The sequence below is a fragment of the Carlito syrichta genome, unplaced genomic scaffold, assembly GCF_000164805.1.
Source record: "Carlito syrichta isolate Samal-C Ts95f unplaced genomic scaffold, Tarsius_syrichta-2.0.1 Scaffold136010, whole genome shotgun sequence".
Taxonomy (NCBI): domain Eukaryota; kingdom Metazoa; phylum Chordata; class Mammalia; order Primates; family Tarsiidae; genus Carlito; species Carlito syrichta.
In genome coordinates, this window is record NW_007080106.1 from 141355 (window position 1) to 169152 (window position 27798).

The 27798-nt window shown below is 37.0% G+C and overlaps 1 protein-coding gene across 2 annotated transcripts in view; it reads right to left on the minus strand.

Moving 5' to 3' along the window:
- Nucleotides 1-313: 313 nt before the first annotated feature.
- The window catches only part of LOC103251085 (POTE ankyrin domain family member A-like), a 37931-nt gene continuing 10446 nt past the window's right edge, over nucleotides 314-27798 (minus strand). For both annotated transcript variants that reach the window (XM_008049695.1, XM_008049696.1), the window contains exons 4-5: nucleotides 24246-24306; nucleotides 314-601 (exon numbers count right to left, since the gene is read on the minus strand). In XM_008049695.1, the coding sequence (XP_008047886.1) occupies nucleotides 548-601; nucleotides 24246-24306 (115 nt within the window). In that variant the 3' untranslated portion in view covers nucleotides 314-547. The remainder of the gene's footprint in view (nucleotides 602-24245; nucleotides 24307-27798) is intronic.

A 27798-nucleotide genomic window follows, 5' to 3' on the forward strand; every position in this document is an offset into this window, starting at 1 on the left:
TGTGGAAAGATTTATATAAATCAGTACTTAAAATTATAATTGCTTTATGTTTTGTGGCACTATAACAATTGCAATACATTCAAACATGGACAACAACCACACAGTACCCATACACCAAAATAATGTCTGTTGAAATCTAAACTATCATTATATAGAGTGATAAAAATTGTAAAATACAAATAAGACTTATCAATTAAATTCACTAAAGTAGTCATGACAACTTGGTTGCCTGGCTGATTAAAAAACTGATATTTGGGGAATTTGAGTAAGTAAAACTAAGAATACTAGCTTTCACTTGCAAGATCCACTTAAAAGTTAAAGAGGCTAGGCTTTTATCTAAAATGCCACATAAGTACTCATCAGATGCAAATAATACAAAAATATGTTTCTCTAATAATGATTTTCACATGCTATATATTTAGTGACAAACAAAATGCTATGTAAAGAACCGGAATTCAATTTTACTCAGTTCATATGATTCTTCTGTAAAGTTGTTTTGTATTTTCTTGATGCTTTTCAATTGAGATCTTTATTTAGATGTGACTCATCAGTAGCTCCTAGAGAAAAAAACCATGAGAGCAATTTTCCAATTCAGCAACAGCTGGAAAGAAAAAGAGAGAATTATGTCCTTTAAATAAGTTAGCACATGGATAACCAAGTGTAAATGAATATAAAAAGTTGAGGTTTTATCAGTGTTAATAAGAATAAAAAATATGTATGTATCACTAAAGTATTATTAAATATAATTGGTCTAGAGTTGCACATTGAATTAATTATTAGTGTGGTTAAGTATTAGAGCTTCTAGTTTTCTTATTCTTCATTTATGTATTCAACAGCCATGTGCCAAGGTATGAGAACAAGCACTGGAACCACAAGATAAAGATGACACAGTCACCCCTCAACAAGCCTGTCCACTCTAACCTGAAAAACAGACAAACAGGCCACTTCCATATGGAGTCCAGATTCCATGGAAGGCACAAAACAGGACACCACTGGAACACACAGAAGGGACCTCTGTCCCAGTTCTGTTCAACAGTGTGGGCTTCTATGTAGGTTGATGCCTGAAGGACAAGAAGATATATGGTGGCAAGAGGGGAGACACAAATGCAAAGAGCTGGAGGGAGGAAGAACACCATGGGACTCTGGGAAGTCTGGTTGGGCAAGATGCTGGAGAAAATGAGCAGAGTGCTCCAAGGGCAGGAGAGAAGGCAGAAGAACTTGACAGTGAAGAAAGTGTAGATCTTTGAGAGCAATGCAGAGAAACAGGAGAGGAGATTTTTTCAGAGCTATAGAACACGCTGAAGGAATGAGGCATAAATGTGCTCTTCATTATGAATGTTTGTATTTTTACATCTTGTCTTGGATGTCTAAAACAAAAAATATGCAATGTCGTATCAAACAACAGAAATTGACATGTGTGTTTTTATTCCATGCTAAAAATCTGCAACTTTTCCTGAGGACAAAAGTAAACCAATGACAAAGTAAATACAGATTTATAATGTCACCTGTCAAGTGACTGCTTATGAATTCTAATTGCCTGGCTAAAGATTATTAGATGTGTCTGGGGTCTTTAGGTCATCGTTGTTTCCTGAGAACAGATCCAGAATGCTAACAGTTCCACAGGGTTGGCAGAAGTGAAGAAAGTGTACAACTGAGAGGGAGAGAAAAAGAGAGGGGAGAGATTTTATTAGAGCTATAGAACATGATGAATTAATTGAGGCATAAGTGTGTTCTTCATTATGAATGTTTATGTTTACATCTTGTATTGGATGTCTGTAACAAAAAATATTTAATGTAGTATCCATCGAGCAAGCAATAGAAAAGAATGCCATTTGCTATTTACAGTTTATTTCTGAAGTAAATTAGTCTAAATTTAATTCGTACATTTAGGAACCATATTCTCTTATTTGTCCAGCTATAGTGTCTAACAACTCCTGTGGCATCTGAAATGAATCAGAAATGGCTTAAATGAGAAATGTCATGTAAGTTAAAGAAGAGGTGATCATGGGAATGATATATCAATTACAAGATGTGGCCTTGAATATTTTTAGAGACTGAACCTAACATGAGCACTGCTTAAGTAAAAAAAGACTCACATACATAACATAAACTTTCTACTTGTTTTAAATTTAGATACAGAATAGATATGCTTAATGCTGTTTAAAATAATCTGAAAAAAGTACAAAAATTAATATGTGTCTATTAAGTATACATACTTTCAGACAGGTAGAGTTTTCAATTATTAGTGTGAAAGTTAAACAATCAAAATTGTATTTTGCAATGAATGCATTACAGTGTCATTCTTAACAAAATTTTTCCCTTTATGCGTTTGATTAAACTTTTTTCACTTTGATGTATTTTTCTTAAAATGAACTTTCCATTCTCTACTTTTAGAAAGCTAAGATTTTAAAGTATGTTTTATGCTATTAAATTTTCAGCACAAAATCTTAAATACATGCATGAAACAATGTGGTACTGTTATAATGTCATGTAAAAATTCTACTGGTGAAACATGAAGCAAAAATATGCTAATTCATGTATTATGATTAATGTTTCTCTATTCATAGGGATACAAATATTTCAGAAAACTTGCTTAAAAATAATTCACATGAGCCGGGCTTGGTGGCTCAGCCTGTAATCCCAGCATTTTGGGAGGCTGAGGTGAGTGGATTGCCTGAGCCCGCGGGTTCAAGACCCACCTGGGAAACTTGGTGAGACCTCATCTCTACAATAAAATCAAAAATTAGCTGGGCATGGGAGCATGTGCCTGTAGTTCCAGCTACTTGGAAGCCTGAGGTGGAAGGATCGCCGGAGCCCAGCAGGTTGAGGTTGTGGTGGCCGGGAGCGGCCACTGCACTCCATTCTGGGTGATAGAGTGAGACTCCAACTCAAAAAAACCCCCCAAAGATTAAAAAAAAATAATTCACATGTGTTAGAGCTAGGTTTTAACCATACTTTCTTTGATTCATAACATTCTAGAGTTAGAAATGAGGAAAGCAAGATACAGATGTTTAGTTTGTAGCTTTGATTTTGAAATTAGAACTGTTTCTGAAATATCTCACTAATTTTAGTTATGTTTATCTACTTGATTATGAGATGTGTAGAAAATCTAAAACTATATTTCAAACATCCACATATAGAGTATTCTTATGTAAATCTTTCATAAATAGATATTCCCTCACTAAATGTTCAGAGCAAGATCTGAAACAATATACAGAACATAATAAACACTCTGTGGTGATCATGAAAATGTATCCGATGCCTTGATACATTTTGACTAACAGGTTTCTTAATATTTACTAGAATGTTTTTCATGACATCTCATTGAGAGTAACATTATATACAGGCCTTATAAAATGAAGAACAGGACCATAGCATTGCTGGGGAGGTCATGTGAAAGCATTATCTCAATAGCAGATAAAGGGAGAAGCTTTTATTAAAAGAATCTTATCTTGCCATTAATAAGGATTATCCAAAATGAACATGTTTATATGACTTAAACTAAAGACTACTCACATAGGCTATTATCTTCTCCTCCAAAAGCTCTTCTAAAGATTCACTCCCCATGTGTAGATTTGACTTCTTTCTACCCCACTTACAAATACTTTGAAACACATAAATTGGATAAAAGATTAAATACTCATCTTTACAGGTTGCTTACATTTGTGCTGAAGAAGTCTTGGAGAATATTTTTTGTGTTACAAATTTAACAGAGCTCACCTTTTACTCCTAACTCTTAAAGAGTACATGGTGGAAGCAGCTGCCTCTATTCCAACCTGCAGGGCCTCTCCCCACAGACATTCTCTTCCAGCCCTTCACTGGCCCTTAAATATCACACAAATGACTATAGAGGGCAACTGCCTTTGGAAAAGAGATACCAGGTCAGATACCAAAGCTCAACAGATGACAGACAGACCCAGAACCCAGAAAAAGAGTGGCTCTGGGAGAGGCCCACACAAGCTTAGAAAAGAGGTCTTGGGTATTGACGGCTCCAGTTTTGTCCTGGCTGGAAGAGGTTAGGAAAGTTTTGCCCAGATTCACAAGTGAAATACTGGAAAATATTAAATGCGTTTTAAAATCTCTCTTTCATTTCATTCTTATTTTCCCACTAAATCACACATTTTTCTCACACTTCTCTTCATAGAAGTCCAGAGTGTTACTCCCAGTTTAACGGGGACATAATACAGTGTCTGGCACAGATGATGGAAGGTAAGAGGAGGGAAAGACATCTTGATGGCATTTGTGACTACTGAGCTAGACAAGGGCAGTATCAATGGCTTTTAAAATGTGGTAAGTAATAGCTTAGAAGTAACTGAATGTTGCTATGGAAAATTTAAAAAGCCTAATACACTGTTAATATTCATTTTATATCTCATACTAAATCAAAAGCTATATCAGCTCCTTAAGGACTAACATATATGCTAACTTTAACAAAACCGCTCTCTTTTCTCCATGGCCTTTCCGCTGATTTCCAGGTAGAGATTAATTAGGTTCCAGCGAGTGGAGGTATCTTGAAGTCCAACATCAGTAAGGGTAGCGCGAACATCTGGAACTTCATTTTTACATATAATAAGGCGAAAAAATTTTACAAAGGCAAAAAATGGACCAGCACATTTTAGTGAGTTAGAAGGAATTTGTTATAACCCATGGCTTTCAAACTACGTCCCACAGAAAACTAAGGCGCCACAGAGAACACAGCAGAATTTAGGGATAAGGAAGTCACAGTTTCAGAGTCCCCATTTTCCTTTTAGCCAGATAGCTCCATTTCTACCTGTTTTATATATGATTTGCTCTTTGAAGAAAAATTGGAATGGAATAAAATTCACTGATTTAGTCAAAGTCTCTGATTTTACACAAGAAACAACACAGGCTCAGAAGGATCATAGCTTGCCTAGGTCACAAACCAAATTAGCTATAGGCCGGGAATGGACTTCAGGTCATCTCTCTGAACCTAGAGTTCTATACCAGCTGTTTACTTCCTATTCACAAAAATATAGAGAGATCTTAAAATGTAATTCACAGAAAATTCATATGTAAAATTGCCATGTAGCTCAATAATATTTAGGCACAAGACATAAAATTTAGCTGTCAATAAGTTTGGAAGTTATCAATAAAAACAAAGGAACTGAAATTAATATCATAACATCTCTTACTAGCAGTCAATATATTCAACTTATAAAAAGACCACATTTTTAAACTCATAAGACAGGGAAGTGTAAGGAGAAAATCATTAGTTGAACCAAGCAAGATGGACTTGGAAAAATTATTAAAAGAACCATTCATTTTCTTCAAATAAGACTTGTTTACCAAAATCAAGCAACAAATGAGTTATTCATATTGTGGGTTATTTATGGCAAAACTGAAACAACAAACTCGATTTCTTCTTACCATCTCACATCCTTCTGTACAACTTTTCATCCTTGGTTGGTACATACAAAGGCATGGGCTTAATTTCAGTTATAGTTTAAATCCTGGCATAAAGGAGATGAGAATTTATGTCTCCCTGGTCTCAAGTTTTCACCTGAGGTCTTACATGGTCTCCACCTTCTTCTGGAGAGGAGGAAAGATTTACATGTTTGAATTTGGGCAAAACACATGAAATGTTCTTACTTGTCTTTGTGTCTCTTGTTTGAAAAGATGTGTCTGCACACAGTAACTTGTATCCAGGTCTGCTGTCACCTGTGTGGCAAGCAGCTTACTCTTGGGATGGGCGTGAAGCGTGTGTTTTTTCCACTGACAAATGTGCGGGTAAGTGCCTAATCTGGGATGAAGCATTCAGAAGCACACCGTGGCTGCTCCTCTGAGCCACATCCTCCCATTAATTACGGTGAGTCAGTAATAAACCTACAGGGCTGATGTCCACCTGGCTAACCCTCGATTCTGAAACTGGAAAGGGAAGCAGAGTGTCATTCGCTGCTACCGTACCACAGCGCCGACAAGATGACCATGCGACACTGATAGAATATTTTTTTGATTCCCACACCAGCATCTGTTGTATTTTGTTCTATTGATGATGGCCATGTCACTAAATTAAGTTAGTATCTTTGTGTGGTTACGATTTGCCTTTTTCTGATGATTAGTGAGGCTGAGCATTTTTTTTTTTTTTTGAAAGCAGGATTTATTGAGAGGACAGAAAAGCTCCCACAGTGGAGGGGGATCCGAAAGGGTTGTCTGAGCATTTTTTCATGTATCTGTTGGCTGCTCATCTGTCTTCTTTTGAGAAGTGTCAGTTCATGTCGTCTGCCCATTTTTAAAAGATGGATCACCCCCCCCTTTTAGCTCACTTGAGTGCCGTGTAAATTCTGGATGTTAGGCCTTTATCACATATACAGTTCGCAATTTTTTTTCCTGTTCTGCCAGTTGTCTCCCTGCTCTCTTGTTTCTTTTGCTGTGCAAAAGCTTTTCAGTTTTATGGTGTCCCATTTGTTTGTCTTATCTTTTATGACATACACACTTTTGGGGTTATGATCAAGAACTGGTTGCCTACTCCAATGTACATAAGGGAGTCTCCTGAATTTTCTTCTGAAATTCTTGTAGTTTGATGTTTCACATTTGGGTCTTTGATCCACTTAGAGTTGATTTTTATATATGGTGACAGGTGGGGGTCCTGTTTCATTCTTCTGCATGCAGTCAACAACTTTTCCCAGTACCATTTGCTGAATAAGGTTTCCTCTCCCCAGTGGTTGTTGCTGGTGGCTTTGTTGCTGCTGGTTGGAGTGCAAGCTAGTTCACCCTCTGTGGGAAACAGTATGGTAGTATCCAAGGAAACTAGAAATTGACCTTCCATATAATCCACAATCCCTCTTCTGGGAATAACCCAGAGGAGCACAAATTGTTCTATAAAAAAGATACCTGACATTCACATATTAATTGTTACACTATTAACAATACAAAAGCATGGAATCAACGCTATGCCTACTGAAAGTAAACTGGATAAAAAAAGAAAGTGGTACATATACACAATGGAATACTATGCAGTCACAAAAATGGACACCATCATGGGCTTCTCAGCAAATCGAATGGAATTAGAAACAATTATTCTTAGTGATCTATCACAGAAACAAAGAACCAAATACTCTAGGTTCTCACTCATAAGTGGAACCTGAACATTACTCACAATAGCACAAGAAAGGGATTGGCAGTTGTGGAACACTGCCAAGGGAGGAAGGAAGGGGGGGCACACGACAACATAAAGGGTACCTGATGATAAACATCAGGATGTGGGGACCAGCTGGAGGCCCAAACTTCACCTGTGCATGGAGGACTTACGTACCTAATCCTGACTAGTACCTCACATCTTTAAAATAACCTAAACTATTAAAAAATATGATAAGGCTATTCCCAGTTAGTTTTATGAGTAAATAAAATATAATTTTCTTCTTCCATGATTTCATAAGCTTATTGTACAGTCTATAAAAAAATACCCACGTTACAGAGAGAGTTAGAAGACTGTGGAAAAAGAAATACAGTGGAATCAATAACAGCAAAGCCCCCCAAATATAAATATGAAGCTCACTAATACAACTATAATTTTTTGATAGGCTACTGTTAAATTATAACTGAAATGACAGGTTGGAAAATAATACTGCATTTTCTTTTTTCGAGACCAATGTGACAAATACGTGCATACCACTGAAACACATATTTATAGTTAATATACTCTCAATAGCTATTGCTATTTTAAAATTAAAACTTGATGTGATTTTTAAAAACACTCAAACGTAATTTAACCCAACAAGTGTACCCATTTAAACTACAGCGTCTCAATGTCAAATTATAAAATAAGTGGCTCAGCCTGTAATCCCAGCACTTTGGGAGGCCATGTCAAGTGGATTGCTTGAGTCCATGGGTTCAAGACCAGCCTGGGCAATTTGGCGAGACCTCATCTCTACAATAAATCAAAAAATTATCCAGTCTTCTTTTGATGGGCAGCATGTTTGGTTTCATGTTCTTGCTATTGTGAACAATGCTGCGATAAACATATATGTGTGCAGGCATCTTTTTTATAGAGTGATTTGGAGTGCTTCCGGGCATATCCCCAGTAGGGGGATTATGGGGTCATATGAAAGGTTGATTTTTAGAACTTTTAGGAATTGCTACACTGATTTCCACAGAGGCTCTACTAGTTTACACTCCCACCAACAGTGTAGGAGTGTTCCCTTTTTGCCACATCCTCTTCAGCATCTGTTATTTTTCTAGTTATTGATGATGGTCATTCTCACTGGGCACACCTCATCAACAAGGGTACCTGCACAATGAATATTTTTATACCTAACCCTGAATTGTACCTCACCATTAAAAAAAAATTAGCCAGGCATGGTTCCAGCTACTTGGAAGGCTGAGGCGGAAGCATTGCCAGAGCCCAGCAGGTCGACGCTGGGGTGGCCGTGAACATGAACATGCCATGCATTCCAGCCTGGGCAACACAGTGAGACTCCAACTCAAAAAAAAAAAAAAAAAAAGAAAGAGAATGATTTCACTATAAAAATGAGTCTTCCAGGTTATAAAACATTTTAAAACATTTACTGAGTGACTATTATGTATCATGAATTGTGTACGGCACACAAGCACTAAATAATTATTGAACATAAAAAATTGTAAACCAAATAAGTTTTGTCTTTTATAAAATTAGAAGATATATTTAATAGATATCAGAAAATATTTTATGTGTGAAGAAATCTAACCACTGATGTGTGTGTTCAGGTAATTTTAGTTTTTTGGTCGATAATAATATAATAGAATACAGAACCAATAAAACTATAAAATTACTTCTGATACATATGAAAAGAAGCATCCCAGAATTAAACTAGAATGTAAAAACTGAAAGGAAAGATTAACAAAACATGTATATAACAATCTAGGGTAGTAACCTGGCGTTAAGTGACAGGACTAAACATGTCATGGTGAGAGATTCATTAAATGCTCAAGGTTATGAACACAGAAAAAAATGCTTAGTAAGATACAACTTTGCAGTAGTCACAGTGTTAAACAGTCCACAACATTAAAGCCTTGCAAATAAAGGAGATGGATAAACAAATTCAGTATTAATGCTATTTCAAACATTTTTAAAATGTAAGAATGAAATTTGTCTGTAACATTTTACTTTCCAGAAGCATAGCTAAAAATCTCAAAACGTCTTACTCATTTTGTAAAGCTGCATCAAAAAAGCTGCCTTTTTCTATCATTCTACACGGTATGTTATTACTTCTCATACTGTTATTTGATGTTTTCCTGGTGGATGTAATTGAATTCCTACTTACTCTAGAAGGCACCTTCTTTCTGTAACTTGAAGTATTTTGTAAACAACAACTACCAAGGACTTTTTCAAGGCATTCATCAGTGGTTATGGAGACATATTTTTGTATCTCGATAGAATCGTTCTTTTTAATCTTTTATTGACTCTAACATGATTTGCTAAACCTATGCCTCACAAAGAAACCATGTAGACTACATTAAGTTCAAAATAAAGGATTTTTCAACTTATCTATAAATACTAAAAGTAAACATCCCTTTCCGAAAAAACTATACTTAGGGGAAAATAGATTTCTTCAAAAATCTTTCCTTGTATCACATCTGCATTTAAGCACTCTTTCATTATTATTTTGTAAAACAGCAGATACAGTGTCAGATTTTTCTGGTAAGACCTAATGAGGACATTTTATAGTTGCATCATGCTTAATAAACTACAGAAATATTTAACACTCATTTTCTCTTTGTACACAGCAGTAACGTTTAATGACTCTAAAGCATTTAGACCCTGATCATCGCATTTCATCAAAAAGTAAAACAAAACTAAGGTCACAAAATGATGGAAAAATATCAGGTGGAATCTGGTATTTTATGTATCAAAGCAATCATTTTATTTGTTCCTTTTTAAGCTGTTTGGCTGCAATACTGTTCAAGAAACAGACTGGCTCTTCTACAATTTCTTAGGATGTGAAGCCATGGGAAGAAACAAGGTTGAACGTGGGCCTATGCTGTCTTGCTCCACATTAAAAAGATCATGAACTTGTCATCAAAACTACAAGTCAATGTGCATTGACTGAAATAGATATTTTAATAACCATGATACAAAGAAAACTAGTTGGTATTCACGGTTTTTGTATTTCTTTTCAGAGACAGAGTTTCACTAATTTGCCCATACAAGAGTGCAGTGACTAGTCACAGGCAAGTCATATCTCACTACAGTCTTGAATTCCTGGGCTCAAACGAGTCTCCTGTCTCACCTTCTTGAGATGCTACAACTACAGGAACATACTAGTGTGCCAAATTATTTGGTTTCTGATTTTGTGTATTTTATTTTGTTTTGAGTCAGGGTCTCACTCTGTTGCCCAGGCTGGAATGTAGTGGCAAAACCATGGCTCCCTGTGGCCTTGAACTCCCCGGCTCTAGCGATCCTCCCCATTCAGTCACTCTAGTAGCTGGGCCTCCTGTCACACATTGCACCCAACTTTTTTTTGTTTTGTTTTGAGAGATTGGGTCTTGCTATGTCACCCTGGCTGGTCTCCAACTCCTGTCATCAAGCAATCCTTCTCTCCTGAACACTCAAAGTGCTGGGATTACAGGCATAAGCTACTATGCCCAGCTGACTGTGGCCAATTTTTAAAAATTTCCCGCAGTTGAAAACTAGTCAGATGCCAGAAAAACATCTTAAACCAGGTCAAGGATAGTTGAACTATATTTCCTTACCAAGTTTACAATGGGTACAGCTTTTCATTTTGGAATTTCCAGCAATGGATTCTTACTATGATTGAAAGGTTCTTGCTATAACTCTGAGGAGATGGAGAGCCCATGTGGCTTTACATTAATATTAAATAGAAAGAATATTGGTGATTCTGTTTGGTTACAATTGCTATTAAAAGACTCTTGATATTATTGCCATCTTAGTTAATGATCATTCAGGTGTTGGTAAGATAAAGACACATATGTGAACTTCATTTTGAAAATTCAAATAGCTGCTTCATTTAACTATTTAAAAACTGTTGGGGGGAAAAATATAAAATTAAAAACTATCATGCAATTGCCCAACAAGATACATTTTACCAAAATTAAGATAAGAATACTGTAGAAAAGAATGCTGTAAAGATTACTCTCTCTGTAAGAAAATCACGGTCAGGTGTGGTTAACTCTGGGCGGCTGAGATGGCAGTACTGCTTGAGCCCAGGATTTCAGGACTGGCCCAGGCAATGTGCAGGACCCTTTCTCTGCAAAAAAATAAAAAATTATCTGGGCATGGTGACTCATGCCTGTAGTCTCAGGTACCTAGCAGCAGAGGCAGAAATATCACCTGAGCCCAGGAAGTTGAGGCTTCAGTTAGCCATGATTGTGTCTCTATGCACCTGTCCAGTGACAGAATGAGTGAAACTTAACTTAATTCAGAAATCAATCCTTTTAGTGTTACATTATATTTAACTCATATGGAGCATCTATCTTGGATTTCTTTGAATGACAAGCACCCACACTGGTGAAATGTTTGGATGTCAATTATATGCTTGTGATTAGGGCTGGAAAACTTGAGTTGCTGCAGAGAAATTTTACAAGTGTTCTGAGCCACAGCCAAAAAAATCAGTTAGGAAGTAAGTCAAGGCACCTTTAGATATTAGGAAATAATACACAAGTTCTAAAATCTAACTCAAGTGCAGCTTCCAAAGAAATTTAAAATGTATCAGGTTAGTGATATTCATGGAATAGTCAACAAATACATGACTCCTAAAAATGACAACTCCAGGGACTTAAAAAAAAAACTGTAAAATTTGTTCTCTGTTTTGAATAACATAGCTAATTACGACCTTTAGCTAACATGCATAAGTCAATGAAACAACTCAGTGTGAACCAAAGTATAAAGAATTATATCAGATATCTGAAAGTCAAAGGAAAAAAGTTTCAGAACTAACCATGGTCTGGTTGCTCTCAATGCTATTATTTGAAGTCTGTAGGCCTGAAGTACAGAAATGTAAGCTTTTTCTGGAAGAAAGGTCTCTGTGGAGATCCAAAATACTGTTAACATTTCCAGCATGAGGTGACTCCAGGTCTGGCCTTGGAGTATGATTGGAAATTGAAGATGTGGTCTGTTGTTTTCTACCATAATCTTGGAACAGAGCTTTTGTAGTCTGTCATGAGTTCTGTGAAGACTGCAAAAGACAACAGCTTAGTATTTCATTTTTCCTTAAATCATACCCAAATGACATGCATTTTTAGTAAGTTACCATAAAAGTCAATAGAATTTTCCACTGAAGAGTGTTTTATTACAAAAGCGATATCATATCATGTTTACCTAAGCAATTAAATTGGAAAAATTGTTCTCAGGTGTACATATATTTCTTTTTTGTTTTAAATTAATCAATATTGTCTATTTTGGTATTGTGGGGGTACAGTTAAGTGTTAGGTATACAAATATGTTTTGTTCAGGCACCCTGTTGATAAGGGGTGTCCCCCTGTCCCCAGACAGATATTTACTACCGTTAATCACACCTCCCTTCTCCTCCCGCCCATAGTTTCCCACCACTGCCAATCCTTTTCTTATAGTATTACAACAGATGTTCAAGGTCCACTATATGAGTGAGAACATGTCATACTCAGCTCTTTGTTTCTGTGAGAGGTCACTCAGTATTATAGACTCTAGTTCCATCCAGGTCGCTGCAAAATTCATGATTTTGTGTTTTATGGCTGCGTAGTATTCTATCATGTATATGTACCACATTTTAAAAATCCAGTCCTCTTCTGATGGACACCATGGTTGATTCCAGGTTCTTGCTACTGTGAGCAATGCTGCGATAAATATACGTGTGCAGGTATCTTTTTCATAGAGTGATCTGAGTTCTTCAGGGTATATTCCCAGGAGGGGGATTGCGGGGTAATATGGGAGGTTGATATTTAGAGCTTTTAGGAATCGCCACACATTTTCCACAGAGGTTGTATTACTTTGCACTCCCACCAACAGTGTATAAGTGCTCCCTTTTCACCATACCCTCTCCAGCAACTGTTATTTTTTGAGTTATTGATAATTGCCATTCTGACTGGAGTTAGGTGGTATCTCGGTGTGGTTTTGATTTGCATCTCCTTGATGATTAGTGAGGTCGAACATTTCTTCATGTGTCTGTTGGCTGCTCGGATGTCTTCCTTTGTGAAGTGTCTGTTCATATCTTTTGCCCACTTTATAATGGGGTTGTTTGTTTTTTTCTCTTCAGCACATTTGAGTTCCTTGTAGATCCAAGATGTTAAGCCTTTGTGGGACCTGGAGTTGGCAAATACTTTTTCCCAGTCTGTAGGCTGTCTCCCTGCTCTCTTGATGGTTTCTTTGGCTTTGCAGAAGCTGTCAATTTAATGAGGTCCCATTTGTCTATCTTATCTCTTTTGGCCTGTGGCTTTCGGGTTTTGTTCAGGAATTGGATGCCAGTTCCAATTTCCATAAGGGTGTGTCCCGCATTTTCTAAGGTTCTTATGGTTTGAGGTTTTACATTTAGGTCTATGATCCATTTAGAGTTAATTTTTGTGTATGGGGATAGATAGGGGTCTTATTTGAGTTTTCTGCATGTGGTCAGCCAGTTTTCCCAGCACCATTTACTGAATAGGTTCTCCTCTACCCAGTGGTAGGGGGTGGAGGCTTTGTCAAAGATGAGTTGGTTGAGAAATTGAGGTTTTGCTTCTGGAATCTCAATTCTATTCCATTGGCCTATATGCCTGTTCCTGTACCAATACCAAGCTGTTTTGATTATTGTAGCTCTATATAGTAAAGTTTGAAGTCTGGTAGTGTGATACCTCCTGCTTTTTTTTTTTTTTTGCTGAGGATTGTTCTGGCTATTCTTGGTTTAGATGCTGCTTAACCATCCAAGTGGAGAAGAAGAGGATGCAGCTGAGGAAAATGTTTTTCAATGTCATTAAATAGTATTTGAAAAATCTAAGTTTTAAATGCATAATGTTTGTGTTATAAATTCAAAAAGTACAAAAGGGTATATAATGAAAATAGTTTATTTCCCATTCATCTATCCAACCACCTAGTACCACCTAGTTCTCTCCTCAGATGCATCCTCTTTTACATTTCTCATATATCTTTCCAGAAACTGACTATATATTTTACAGTTACACATTTTCTTTTTCTCTCCCATAAAATTTTAGCATGATATGCACACGATTTTTCACCATGCCTTTTTCACTTAGCCACATACCTTGCAACATTTCTGTATCAATATGGATAGAACATTGGCATTATTTATACAGTCACATAGTTTTTATAGTTTTCTATTGTATGGTGAATAAATATATAATATATATAATATTTTTAACAAGGCCTGTTGATAGACTTTTAGTTGTTTCCAGTCTTAAGATATTATAAGTGATATTGAAATTTATAATGACCTTGTATGTATTTCATTTAAATGTGCAATTATATTAATAAAATAAATATTTATTTAAAAATGAATTTTGGTGAGTCAGTGGACCTATAAATTTTTATCTAGCTAGAAATCACCCAATTTCAATATGGCAATATGTATACCCTCCCAATACAATGTGTTATAAAATTTTTAATAATTTTCTATCTGATAAAGTAAGATTGAAAGTGTACATATATTTCTAACAAACAAGAAATTCAAACAAAGTTGGGAGGGGACAGAAATAACTATCAATTACGTATTGCTGAACACATGATACTTTCTGTCTTGTGGAATGGCTGTAGTTATTAGATTCTTGAGGATACCAATAGACGTACTCATACATAAAGAGTGAGTTATGTAAGATGATGAATATGGTAATTTACTTGAAATAATAACCATTTCACTGAGTATAAATATGCCAATACATGTTGTACTCCTTAAATATATAATAAAAAACTAAAACTAGAAATCAGCTACAAATACTTGCATTTAGTAAGCCAGTTTAGAGTTTTGGTTTTTTTTTTAATACAGATACAGGGTACAATCAGGGTTAGGTATACAAACATTGATTATGGAGGTCCCCTTGTTTATGAAATGTGCCTCTCCTGCCCCTAGCAGTTTCTCTCAACTGCCACTCCCACACCCTCTCCCCTGACAGTTTCCCACTACTGCCAATCTCTTTCTTATAGAATTAGAATAATTGTTCAAGATCCACTTATGAGTGAGAACATATGGTGCTCTGATCTTTGTTTCTGTGATAGATCACTGAGTATGATAGACTCTAAATCCATCCAAATTGCTGCAAAGTCCATATGTTTGTCCTTCTTTATGGCTGCACACAATTCCATTGTGTATATGTACCACATTTAAAAAAATCCAGTCCAGCTTCAATGGGCAGCATGGTTGATTCCATGTTTTTGCTATTATGATTAGAGCTGAAACAAACATATGTGTGCAGGTATCTTTTTTGTAGAATGATTTGAGTTCTAGTAGGGGGATTGCGAGGTCATATGCAAGGTCAATTTTTAGAACTTTTAGGAATCGCTACACTGATTTCCACAGAGGCTGTAGTAGTTTACACTCTTACCAACAGTGTAGAAGTGTTCCCTTTTCACCACATCCTCTCCAGCATGTTATTTTTTGAGTTGTTTATGATGGCCATTCTGACTGGAGTTAGGTGTTATCTCAGCATAGTTTTAATTTGCATCTCCTTGATGACTAGTGAGGCTGTACATTTTTTCATATATCTGTTGGCAGCTTTTATGTCTTTTTTGAGAAGTGTCAATTCATATCTTTAGCCCACTTTGTAATAGGGCTGTTTGTTTTCCTCTTTGCAGCATATGTGAGTCCTTTTAACTCAGGTAACTCTATTAAAAAGATACTTGCACACGTATGTTTATCACAGCATTGTTCACAATGGCAAGAATATGGAACCAACGATGCGACCCTTTAAAAGAGGACTGGATTAAAAAAATGTGGTACATATACACAATGGAATACTATGCAGCCATAAAGAAAAACAAAATCATAAACTTCACAGCAATCTGGATGGAATCAGAGTTTATAATACTGAGTGATCTCTCACAGAAACAAAGAGCTGAGTATCACATGTTCTCACTCATAAGTGGACCTTGAACAACTACCGTATTACTATAAGAAAAGAATTGAGAGTGGCAGGAAACTGTGGGGAGAGGGGTGGGGAGGGTGGGGAGGTGGGATTGACAGTAGTCGATATCTGCCTAGGAAGGGGGTGGCACACCTCATCGATAAAGGTAACTACACGGTGAATATTTGTATACCAAGTCCTGAATTGTACCCCACAATTTTAAATAAAAATTAAAAGAGAAAAAAAATAAAGGAAAAAAAGATGTATAAAGCTGTAAAATAAAATAAAATAAAATTTAAAAAGAATGATTTGAGTTCCTCTGGGTATAGTCCCAATAGGGGGATTGGTGGGTCACATGGAAAGGCAATTTCTAGTTCTTTCAGAAATCACCACACTCTATTCTAAAGAGGTTGCACTAGTTTACATTCCCACCAGCAGTGTAGAAGCATTCCTTTTTCTCCACATCCTTGCCACCATCTGTTGTTTGTTTTATTAATGATGGCCATACTTATTAGTATTAGGTGGCATCTCAATGTGGTTTTGGGTTTTTTTCTTTTTTTTTAAAAGAAAATTCATCAAAGACATTTTCAAGTAATTGTTTTCACCACCCTTGTACATTTCACCTATTATCTGGGAAAAAATAAGCATTTGGTACCAAAAAATAATGCTGAGCATTAACTTCTAGGGAGAATGGCATAGCTGAATTGGTGATGAAAAAGAACTAAAGGAGCTCCAAAGGCAATTAGCTCCTAAGATTGTTAGCAGGGCATCAGACCTGCAGCCACCCTTTCTGTCTTCCACACATCCCCTCACGCTGACCAAGATGTTATTTGTAACCACATTGTGAATTAACCTTTCTTTTATCCCTATGTCAATAATTCCCTATTTCACAAATATGTCTTTGTTTAGACTTGAAAAATATACAGGATATTTCCTCAAGGTGGCCTCTAGTGATAACACCAAAGAGCACAATCAAGGAAGGTTAACTGACTGAGTGCCAGAAAGTGCCCTGAATTAGTAGTAGCATTTGATCCTTTTGATTTAAGTTATAATCTTTCTTTGTTTTGTTTTGTTTTTGAGTTGGAATCTCACTATGTCACCCACGCTAGAGTTGAGTGGCATGCTTACGGCCAAGCCAGCACCAACCTTTTGAGCTCTAGCAATCCTCCAGCCTCAGCCTTCCAAGTAGCCAGAACTATAGGTGCGCGCTACCACACCTGGCTAATTTTTTGATTTACTGTAGAGACGAGGTCTTACCATGTTGCCCAGGCTGGTCTTGAACCAGCGGGCTCATGCAATTCTCTCACCTTGGCCTCCCAAAGTGCTGGGATTGCAGGTACCTGGCCTAAGTTGTAATCTTTTAAAAAATAGTTAGGTTATTAGTATTTCTATTTAGAGAAATGCCAACAAGCAATTTATAACAAGACCACTGCAGAAATGATAAAGCTTCAAAAATGCTTAGCTGAAAGATGAATAGATAAGGTTAACTGCAGAATAAACTTAAAGGGGAAAAAAGTCATGTAAAACCAAAAAATAGGGGAGAGACATAATGGCCCTGAACTCATAAATAAAATTCATTTATTTTCCTCATTTTCAAAAATTATATGATTTAATTAGCTTTCACTTCCCACTAATATCAGGTAATGGTCTCATTTAAAATTATGCCTTTAAGACATATTAATGAACTTAATTTATTTCCTGTGATTTTATGTTTTTACTTACTTGTATAGTATGTTTGACAAGGATATGTTAGTCTTTAATTCTACTTGATAGAGTTTCTTATATTTTTCTCTTTTGGTCTCATTCAAGTATTCTTCAGTAGTTTTCAATTTGGATACTTCAGATTCTAGATCTTTAATTATGAATTCCATGTTATTTCTTAAGGACGTGATATCATTCTCTTTTAATTTTTCTAAGCTCACTTGAGACTCAGCTTCTAAAACAAGTTAAAAGGATACATTTTAAAATTAATTATAACCTGAATAATTACATTTGTTTCCTTGCATTTTAAGTCAGTGATTTAAATACAAATCCCAGTTCCAGTGATACTATGAAGAAAGGTATATTAATTTTGTACCCGGAAACTTTTACCAGAGTCATGTACCTGTGCTAGGAGGTTTTTAGCCGACTCTCTTGGAATTTCAAGGTATAGGATCATATCATCTGCAAAGAAGGATAAGCTTAACTTTCTCTTTTCCTATTTGGATATCCATGATTTCCTTCCCCTGCCTGATTACTCTAGCAAGGGCTTCCAGCACTATGTTGAACGGGGAGTGGGGTAGGGGATGGGAATGGGCAACCAAGTTCTGTTCCTGTTTACAGGTTCTAACTTCTGTTCATTGAGCAGTGTGTTGGCTGTGGGTTTACTACAGATGGCTCTTACCGTGTTGGGGAATGAATGTTCCTTCTATGTCTAAATGTTCAAGAGTTGTTATCAAGAAGGGATGCTGGATTTTTCCTGATTTTTCTGCATCTAATGATATGATCATGTGGCTGTTTTTACATCTGTTAATGTACTGAATTATGCTTATGGTCTCACACATATTGAGTCAGCCCTGCATCCCAGGAATGAAGCCAACTTGGTTGTGGTAGATGAAACATGAGATGTGCTGTTGGATATTATTTGCTATAAAAGATAAGACAGACAAGTGGGACCTCATCAAAGTGAAAAACTTTTCTTTTGCACAGCAAAAGAAACCATCAAGAGAGCGGGGAGACAAGCCACAGAAGGGGAAAATATTTGTTAACTGTATATCTGACTGGAGGGGTGGGATTGGGCAGGATCTACAAGGAATTCAAATAAGCCAAAGGGAAAAAGCCAAATAGCCCTATTAGAAAGTGGGCAAAAGGCATGAATAAACACTTCTCCAAAGAAGACATATGAACAGCCAACAGATACATGAAAAAATGCTCAGTCTCACTCATCATCAGAGAAATGAAAATCGAAACCACATTGAGATTCCCTACTTGTAGTGCTCCTCCACCAAATCATAGTTACTTCTGTGGGGTAAATGTAGAAATATTAAAGAAGTTTTATGTTTCAAAACACTAAGATAAAGTTTACAGAGTTCCTCTTAGAAAATCATGAGATTAATTTCTATCGCAATAACTTTAGTTTCCCATGTTTGAAGCAGTAATAAATATAAAATGGGGAAAAGACATGGAACTATTTTACTTGGGAACAAAATACTTATCAAGAAATTATCACTAAGTTTATATTATAGCAGTCTCATCTTTAATCTGGCAACTTAAATGTCACATTCAGAAAGATCTCTGACTCTAGAATTTTGCACCCCCTGTCATACTCACCCTTCAAGTGCCAAATCACCATACTCCAGTAGGTTCTCTGCAGGAATAATCTGCAGAAATTTGACACCCTCCAAATTAGAAATCCATATGCCTGTTGTAATTTTTTCATTTTTTTCTTGACACCATTGCCTTCAGGTTTATTTTAAAAAAGAAGGTCCTCAGTATTTTTTTTTGGAGAGTAAGTCAGATTTACTAGAAGATAAGAAAGCTCCAGGCAGCAGTGGGGGGGGAACTGACAGAGAGCTGCCCGATCCTCAATATTTTTAAAGTCACTGAATACCATGGTGACAACACTGTCTTATATTTGTGTACACATGTTTCAGCTTACTAACGTTTGAAAATGTCTTAGCATATGTGCTTATTACACATGCCTAAGAGGTAGATACTAGCACCAGTTTTTAAATGAGTGAGATCACTCACATCCAAATCGGTTAAATATTTTTTTCAAGGTTCCATAACCAGGATACTCACATGTCTTTTGATTTCCACTCAGTGCTGTACCACTAGGCAGCAGCTCCTTGCATCTAAGAGGAGTGGCTCTTCCCTCTGTTTTCACCATTGTCATTTTGGAATACATTGTTAATATATTATACTAATGTTACTACAACAATGGTTGTTACAAATAAACTCAATGCATTCCAGTTTTGAAAGTGATTTTTACTTATTAAAACACTACTAACCCAAACTGACATTATTTACTATTCCCCATGGTTTTCCTTCTCCTGAAGTGTTCCTTGCAGATCTATCCTGAAGAATCCAAATATGTCAACACTTTCAAATTTCAGGTATTATCTTTTCAAGTCCCAAGTTGCAAAAAGTCACAGTCTGAATCTTATTAGAACTTTCATACATCCAGGTATATCACAGAATCATACATTTGGCTGTAGACTGGCCTGGAATAAGTCACTCTTTAGGCTTTTAGATGAAGTTAACTTCAGAATGCAAATTAATTCCTTGTGATTTCTTAGCCTTATTATAATTATTTTTTACACTATACTACAATGGTTTCTTTAATGAATCCTGCAAATTAGTAGAATTGTACCATACAGCAGTAGTCTACTTAGCACATAATTACTTTGGTAGTTATGGGCTGAAAACTAAAAGAAAATAATTCTTGATGGGCAAAGGCATAAGGTAGAAAGTAAAGTCAAACATTCTCCTTAATGTCTCAACATGACTCAATGCTTCTACTTTAAATTAACAACAATAACAACAATATACAGTACCTCAGAATTAAAACTTAATTCCACATCTTCCTTCTGTCTTGATTGTAACGTGAATGCTATATCTATAAAATGTCATTCACAGAAAAATTTATGAGAACATTTATTACTGGGAATTTTAAAGACATACTCAAGTCTACATCCAGTCATGAATATTTAAAACAATAAAACAAACAGCAAAAGCAACCTTCAGAGAGTTGAAGGAGTTTTAGGAAGAAGTTGGTAATATAAAGAAAAACAGCCAAAAAACCAAAACAAAACAAAAAACAAACACTTAAAAAATGAACGTTGTATTTGGGTATGCAAACATTAATCAGTTTTGGTAAATAATAGAATTTACTCACAGAACAATTTTCAGAGGTATTTACTAAGTTACCACCTTGGTAATTTTTGTGCACAAAAATAAAATCGTCATTGTTTGCTCTTTGGAGCACATTCAATAATACCAATACCATTTTCTATTGTTCCACTTGCTGACTTGGTTGCTCCCTCTTATTGAAAACAAAAGGAAAATAAAAACAAAAAGAAAAACCAACATCAGAAAACTTGTATTTCTTCACTCCCTCATCCACTCTGTCAGCCAGCAAGATGACAAATATTTATTGTTTCCCAAATCATAGGCACTATCCTTGGAGAAGTGAATACATCACTACAAGCCAGATTCTGCCTCATATTCAAGTGAAGGTGAAGATATAGAAAAATTAAAAATAAAGAATAAGTCACAGGTTCTACAATTAACATGGACAAAGTGCAGTAAGGGAACAAAAGCGAGAACAGTCGGTTCTACTTGGGAAGCTCAGGCAATGCAGCAAAGTTAGGGCCTTATGCTCAATGACACACAAAGTGAAAAGTGAAGGTGTGAAAAACTTCTGGATTGGGTAGCATGAGCAAAAGGATGAGGCCTGAAACAACACAGCAAAAGAGGGGTGGCAACATGATGTAGTCAAACTGGAACAAAATCACATGAAATGATGTGCAGTGACAAAACAAGAGATCAGGCCGGAGCCAGCACACGAGTCAAGTCAGAACAGGAACTCTCTTTTCACACAATGGGGATCCACCCTAAGAAGCAGGTGAGTTAGGTCCTCTCAAATACAGACTGTAAGGGCCACCCTGTTGGCAACAACAAGATAGAGGAATACGGGGCAGGGGGAGACACAACTCAAAAAGACTGCTTCAGAATGATATAAGGGGGGCCTCAAAAAACATAAGTTTATTGATTAAATATGGGGTAATTATTCTTACATTTTTAAGCTTCAGTGACCTTCAAAGTATTCTCTGATACAATACACCTATTGAGACACTTTTCTTACTGTTAATGTGGATGCCTTTTAGCACTTCCACTATTTTATTTTTGTTTTTGTTTTTGCTTTGAGTGGAGTCTCACTCTGTCACCCAGGCTGGTGTGCAGCAGCACGGTCACGGCCACCACAGCCTCGATCTGCTGGGTTAAGGTGAGCCCTTCTGCCTCAGCCTTCCAAGTAGCAGAACTACAGGCATGTGCCACCATGCCCGGCTAATTTTTGATGTATTGTGGAGATGAGGTCTCGCCAAATTGCCCAGGCTGCTCTTGAACCCACAGGCTCAGGAAATCCTCTCACCTTGAATTCCAAAGTGCTTGGATTATAGGCATGAGACACCACGCCCAACCTTCTACTGATTTTTTGTTTCACCTCTTCCACATCAGCCAAATGTTCCTCTTTGAGGACTTTGACCATCCGGGGAAACAAACAAACAAAAATGTCTGAAGGTGAGATTGAGTGAATAGGGAGGCGAGGCATGGGAGGGTCATGCTGTTTGGGGTCAAAAACTGCCGAACGTGCAGTGCAGTGTGGGCAGGTGTGTTGTCATGATGGAAGAACCATTCACCTGTTCGCCACAACTCACAACGCTTCTTCTGCAAATCATGAGGCACCTTCTCAAAAATTCCGGCTAAAAATTTTTGTTTACTGTTTGAACCAGAGGAAAAAATTCTAAGTGTACTACAAGGGGCCTGCCCTCCAAAACATAACTCTGGGCTTTTTGGGTCCCCCTCCTAAGTCTGAGTGAATCGATTAACAAGATATGAAGAAAGGTAGGCAGGTAGAAAATACAGAACTCGATGAGTGACTGGAACGGCGATGTGAGGAGGAAGGGCTGGAGTGCAGGACTCCTGATCCAGTGTTTTAGTATTATTTAGCAGGTGGTAATTTACTACGATGGAAAAGCCAGAGGACAAAGATCATAAAGACTCAGGAAAGGGTGAAGGGCGATGTCTTCAGCTAGAGACATATCAAATTTCAGCCACCAGAGGACTTAGAAGGCAAATCCAGATAAATAGATTTGGCGTAGGAATAGGTCACATTTTCTTTCAGGAAAAGCATATGGTGTTAAGAAGACAAATTTCCTCACCTTCAAGTAGTTCATAGTAATACAGAAGTTTCAAAAATGATTAAATAACAAAATATAAATAGATGTAAACTTAAAATTTTAGACCATGATACAAGAACATTGAGTGGATACTTATAAAAACTATAATGAAGGTCGGGCGCAAAGGCTCAAGCCTGTAATCCCAGCACTTTGGGAGGCCAAGATGAGAGGATTGCCTGAGCTCATGGGTTGAGACCATCTTGGGCAACTTGATGAGACCTCATCTAAACAATAAATAAAAGAAAACTTAGCTGGGCGTGGCAGTGCATGCCGCTAGTTCCGGCTATTTGGAAGGCTGAGGCAGAAGGATCACCGGAGCCCAGCAAGTCACCGCTGGGGTGGCTGTGAGCATGCCACTGTACTCCATCCTGGGCGTTGAAGTGAGACTCCATCTCAAATACACACACACACACATATATATATAATGCAAAAACTTCTGAAATTAAAGTCTTTACCATATGATTATTAAGAGTATTTGCTTCAAGACCTGGTTGCCTTCTTGAACAAAACATGTATTCTTTAATTAGATGAAGAGTTTAAAATGTGTGCTCAATAAAATGAATTGGAAAACACAGAGAAATCTTCTTGTAATATGGACTGAGAAAGAGATCGAATTTTATAAATTTCTACTTTTTTTTTCCTTTTTAAAAATCAGCAATGAAGTGTTGTTATGTTGCTCAGGCTGGTCTTGACCTCCTGGGCTCAAGAAATTCTCTCACCTAGGGTTCCTGAATAGCTGGGACTACAGGTATGAACCATTGTGCCCAGCAAAATTTATATAATTTCTTGTATTATCTTCCTCTAATTACAGAAGGATAAAAGTAGAGAAAAAGCCTTCTCCTAGAAACTATACAATTCCAAAAAAAGAGATGTGTCCAGGAAACAAAAATTATGTGCTCTGTGCTGTATAGTTGTGAAACTAAAAGGCATCAGAGAGATTTCATGATGACAATCGTTGAGTATCCAGATCCATTAAGGATTCATCAAGGTGTAAGTATGATAAAAGTCATCTTAGTCTAAGTTAGAACTCACAGTAAGAAGACTTATTCAAATTAACCTTGACAAAATTTAATATTTCCTCTATGGTGGGAAAGCTTTTTCTCATATTGTTTTCCTGTCACTAGTATTTTCCAACCCATTATTTTTTCAGCCTCCACCCTCTTAAAGTTTTGATCAATCCTTTGTTATCTGCCAAAGTAAAAACTAAGATTAGAAATCCAACACTCATATTACTGTCAAATGTTTGCTGCTTGGTTTGCAGAGTAAATAATAACCCACAAACTAGATTCAGATCAAGAATATTCATTCCTCGAAAGATCAATTTACCTTGGTGCCATCATCATCTGGTGTAGATTGTGAGTGTTCACTACTCAGTTTGCTGGAAAGCCTTTAGAGTAAAAATATATGACAAAGATGAGTGGGTACATTTATTCAAAATCAAGACCTAGTGGTTCATACCTGGGTGCCCCCACAAAGGAAGAAAACAAATAAAATCAAGGGGAAAGTCAGCTATCTGTATGTCAGATGTTGTTTCTTAATATAACTAAAATATGGTCCCAGTTTTAAAAATGATGGTGTTAACCATTCTCATCTCCACTTCTCCGAACCTATGAGATATTTCAGGAAAACTCAACCTTAAGTTCCATAAGAACTAGTGAGAGTCAGCAGTTTAGCAGAGCCTGACAATAATTCATCCTCACAAATTGTCTATCCTGAAGGCTGAACTGAAAGTCCCACTAACGGCTGACGTAATTCTTGCTATCTGAACTGGAACTAACCTAATAAGCTAAAACCAAGTTAGAGAAATATATTGCCTCATCACCATTATCTGGTTCAGAGACTAATCTGTGTCACTGAAAAGGGGCAGCCTTGGTTCTTTTTTTTTGAACTGTAGTCTCACCCCATCCGCCAAATTGGAGAGTAGTGGCACACTCGCAGCCACCCAAGCATCGACCTTCTGGGCTCTGGTGATCCTTCCAACTCAGTCATCCACCATATGGCTGGAACTACAGGTGAGCACTACTACAACCTTGGTTCTTTAGCACTGGAATCACTTAAGTAGGTCCCATTGATTCCCCTTACCCTAAACCAGTATAGGAGTACCCCCAAAACATTTGACATTTTGGTAAGCAGAATACACAAAAGTCAAAGTTCAGATGTCCATTCTAGAGTGGGAATACTCTTCCCAGAATGATTATAACATTCAAAATTATAAAATCCAATTAATTTCCCTATATAGATCGTGCCTGATTCAAGTCCACATAAACTAGCAAGTCCTTAAAAACCATTATAAGCACTCAGATACCCAAGGAGAGAGACTGGTGAAAAATCGGAGTCCTGGAAGTTGTATTTCTATTTCCTTAAGTACTTTGGAAATGCCTTCCAGTCTATGGGCTCCCACTTCCATATTTCTCTTCTGCAGTGATCGATGGCAGTCCCCAACCTTTAAATCTTCAGCCTATGAAAACACAGCTTTCTGAAAGGATGGGCTAAATGAAAAACAACAGAAGGTGTCTATTTCCCTGCCTCTGGCAAAGAAGTTAAGAATGGAGTCTCGGTCGTCTGCCGCCGATGTAGGCTTGTTAGCAGCTACCCAACTGAAGTTCCATGGTGGGTTTGCCAGCCAATCCTACACCTACCCAACCCTACATGTACATGGGAAGGACGTCAGTGAATTACAGAAAGAGTATACCTGCCCTGGGCCACAGACCTGAGGAGTACGGCAACCTTTAGCCCTCTAGTACTTAAGGTGCTCCAACACTTTATAAGGTGGGGATTAGAAATGCACGATACTATACTCCTATCTACTGTAGAGACTCTTTCCAATGGCTCAAATTCTTTGAGCATCTTTTAATAGAAAACTTCAAGTGTATCAATTTCTCCAATTCAACAAACAAAAAAGCAGCAATCTGTTCAGAACTCCCTTGAAACCCTTATTTTAATATGCCTTTTGAGATAATTCCCCACCTCCTGTATCCTTCCATCCTATAAGCTATCTCTGTCACACTTATAGTCAATCCCAACATTCAGATCTCTTCTCTTATTCCTGTACAAACCACTGATGTTTCTCTTCAAACATGGCCTTCCTCTGCTCATTCCTTTCTTATCCACTTCCATTGGGTTCACCAGCCAATTTCATTCTTTGTCTCTTCCATTGGGTTCACCAAACACACTCCCTTTTTCTATTATTAAAAACATGCTGACCAGTCGACCTCTCTGAACCACAATTGCCTCACCAGCAAAATGTAGGTTATCATAGAACAGGTACTATGCAAAGCTGTGAAATGACTATGTGAGATAAATGTCAAGCATAAAACATCACATCTCGTCCAGAGTAGAACACTCAACAGATATCAGTTTCTTATCTCTGTACTCTCTTAGTTAACACATAAATTTTTTAAAATCTGAGAAATTCTGCCTGGATAATAAAGGAAGAGTATGGGACTTTGATTAAAGAAACCTGAATTCACATCTCATTTCCACTACTTCCTATACCCATATAAGTCACTTTATCTCTTGAGTTTTAGCTTCTCCATCTGAGCAACCACTTTATCTGGATGTTAAACACAGCTGTAAGAATTGGAGGATATTTTTACTAGTCACTAAGATTTCTCAAAATACTGAAATTCTATGAGCTTTTGATTCTGTCTATAGAAAGATGGGGAATACTTAGCTGGCTGAAATGAGAACAATAACAGAACAATCGAAACACTAAGAAAAGCATAGGAGAAAGCCAAACCCAAAAATGATTGGAGAAATATCATAGAAGAGAGATAATAAAGATACCAGAGAAAAAGAAAAGGCTGCATGGAACTAGACAGGGTGCTAGCCTGAGGAAAATACAAACTGGGAAGTCAATAATAAGAGAAATAAATTAGAAATATGCTCTCAATGGGTTCTCAATATAAATAACAGAACATGTTGCATACAGGGATATCCTTCACTTACAGTAAAATAATTCCCCTCTAGGACTTACCCAGCCTTGTTTGTGCAAAACCTGTGGTATAATGCTACAGTTAAGCGAGATTTGCCCTGAAACCTTAGATGGTGGAAACAAAGTACCAGTTACCACTGCAATTGTCAAATACAAAGGACAAACTCTTGGACCAACCAGGCTTTTCAGAAAGACTCTGAAAGAGACTTAGCATATAACTAATCTGACTTTCTGAATTAACCTCATGTAGACCTGCACCTTGATACCAACGTTACACAGGCCTCTATCAATCTATGCTGAAGGGCAAAATAAGGTATTTGGGAGACAGGCAGGTTGATGATAAAATCATGAGTCAGCTATTTGGTAATTGTGGAATCACTGGCCAGTCGACCTCTCTGAACCACAATTGCCTTACCGGCAAAATGTAGGTTATCATAGAACAGGTACTTTGCAGAGCTGTGAAATGACTATGTGAGATAAATGTCAAGCATAAAACAACACATCATGTCCAGAGCAGAACACTCAACAGATATCGGTTTCTTATCTCTGTACTCTCTTATTTAACACATAAATTTTTTAAAATCTGAGAAACCCTACCTGGTTAAACAGCCTTCAGAGCTCCCATCCACTATTAAAGACAAAAGCAAAATACACTTCAAATCAACAACAGTAAAAAATAGAAAATTAGAAACATATGTATGATGGCTCATGCCTGTAATCCCAACTACAAGGAGGCTGATGTGGGAGGACTGATTGAGGATCTCAGAAGTTTGAGACCAGCCTGGGCAACAAAGTAAGACTTTGCCTTCATAAAAAAAAGAAAAGAAATCTTGCACATTTTTGTGTATGCTTTAGACCATCTTACAAGAAAAAGGCACAAGACTGACAAATTACTTTTGTTAGAAAGTAACTGTTAGGGGACCATGCCTGGAAAATATACCAGAA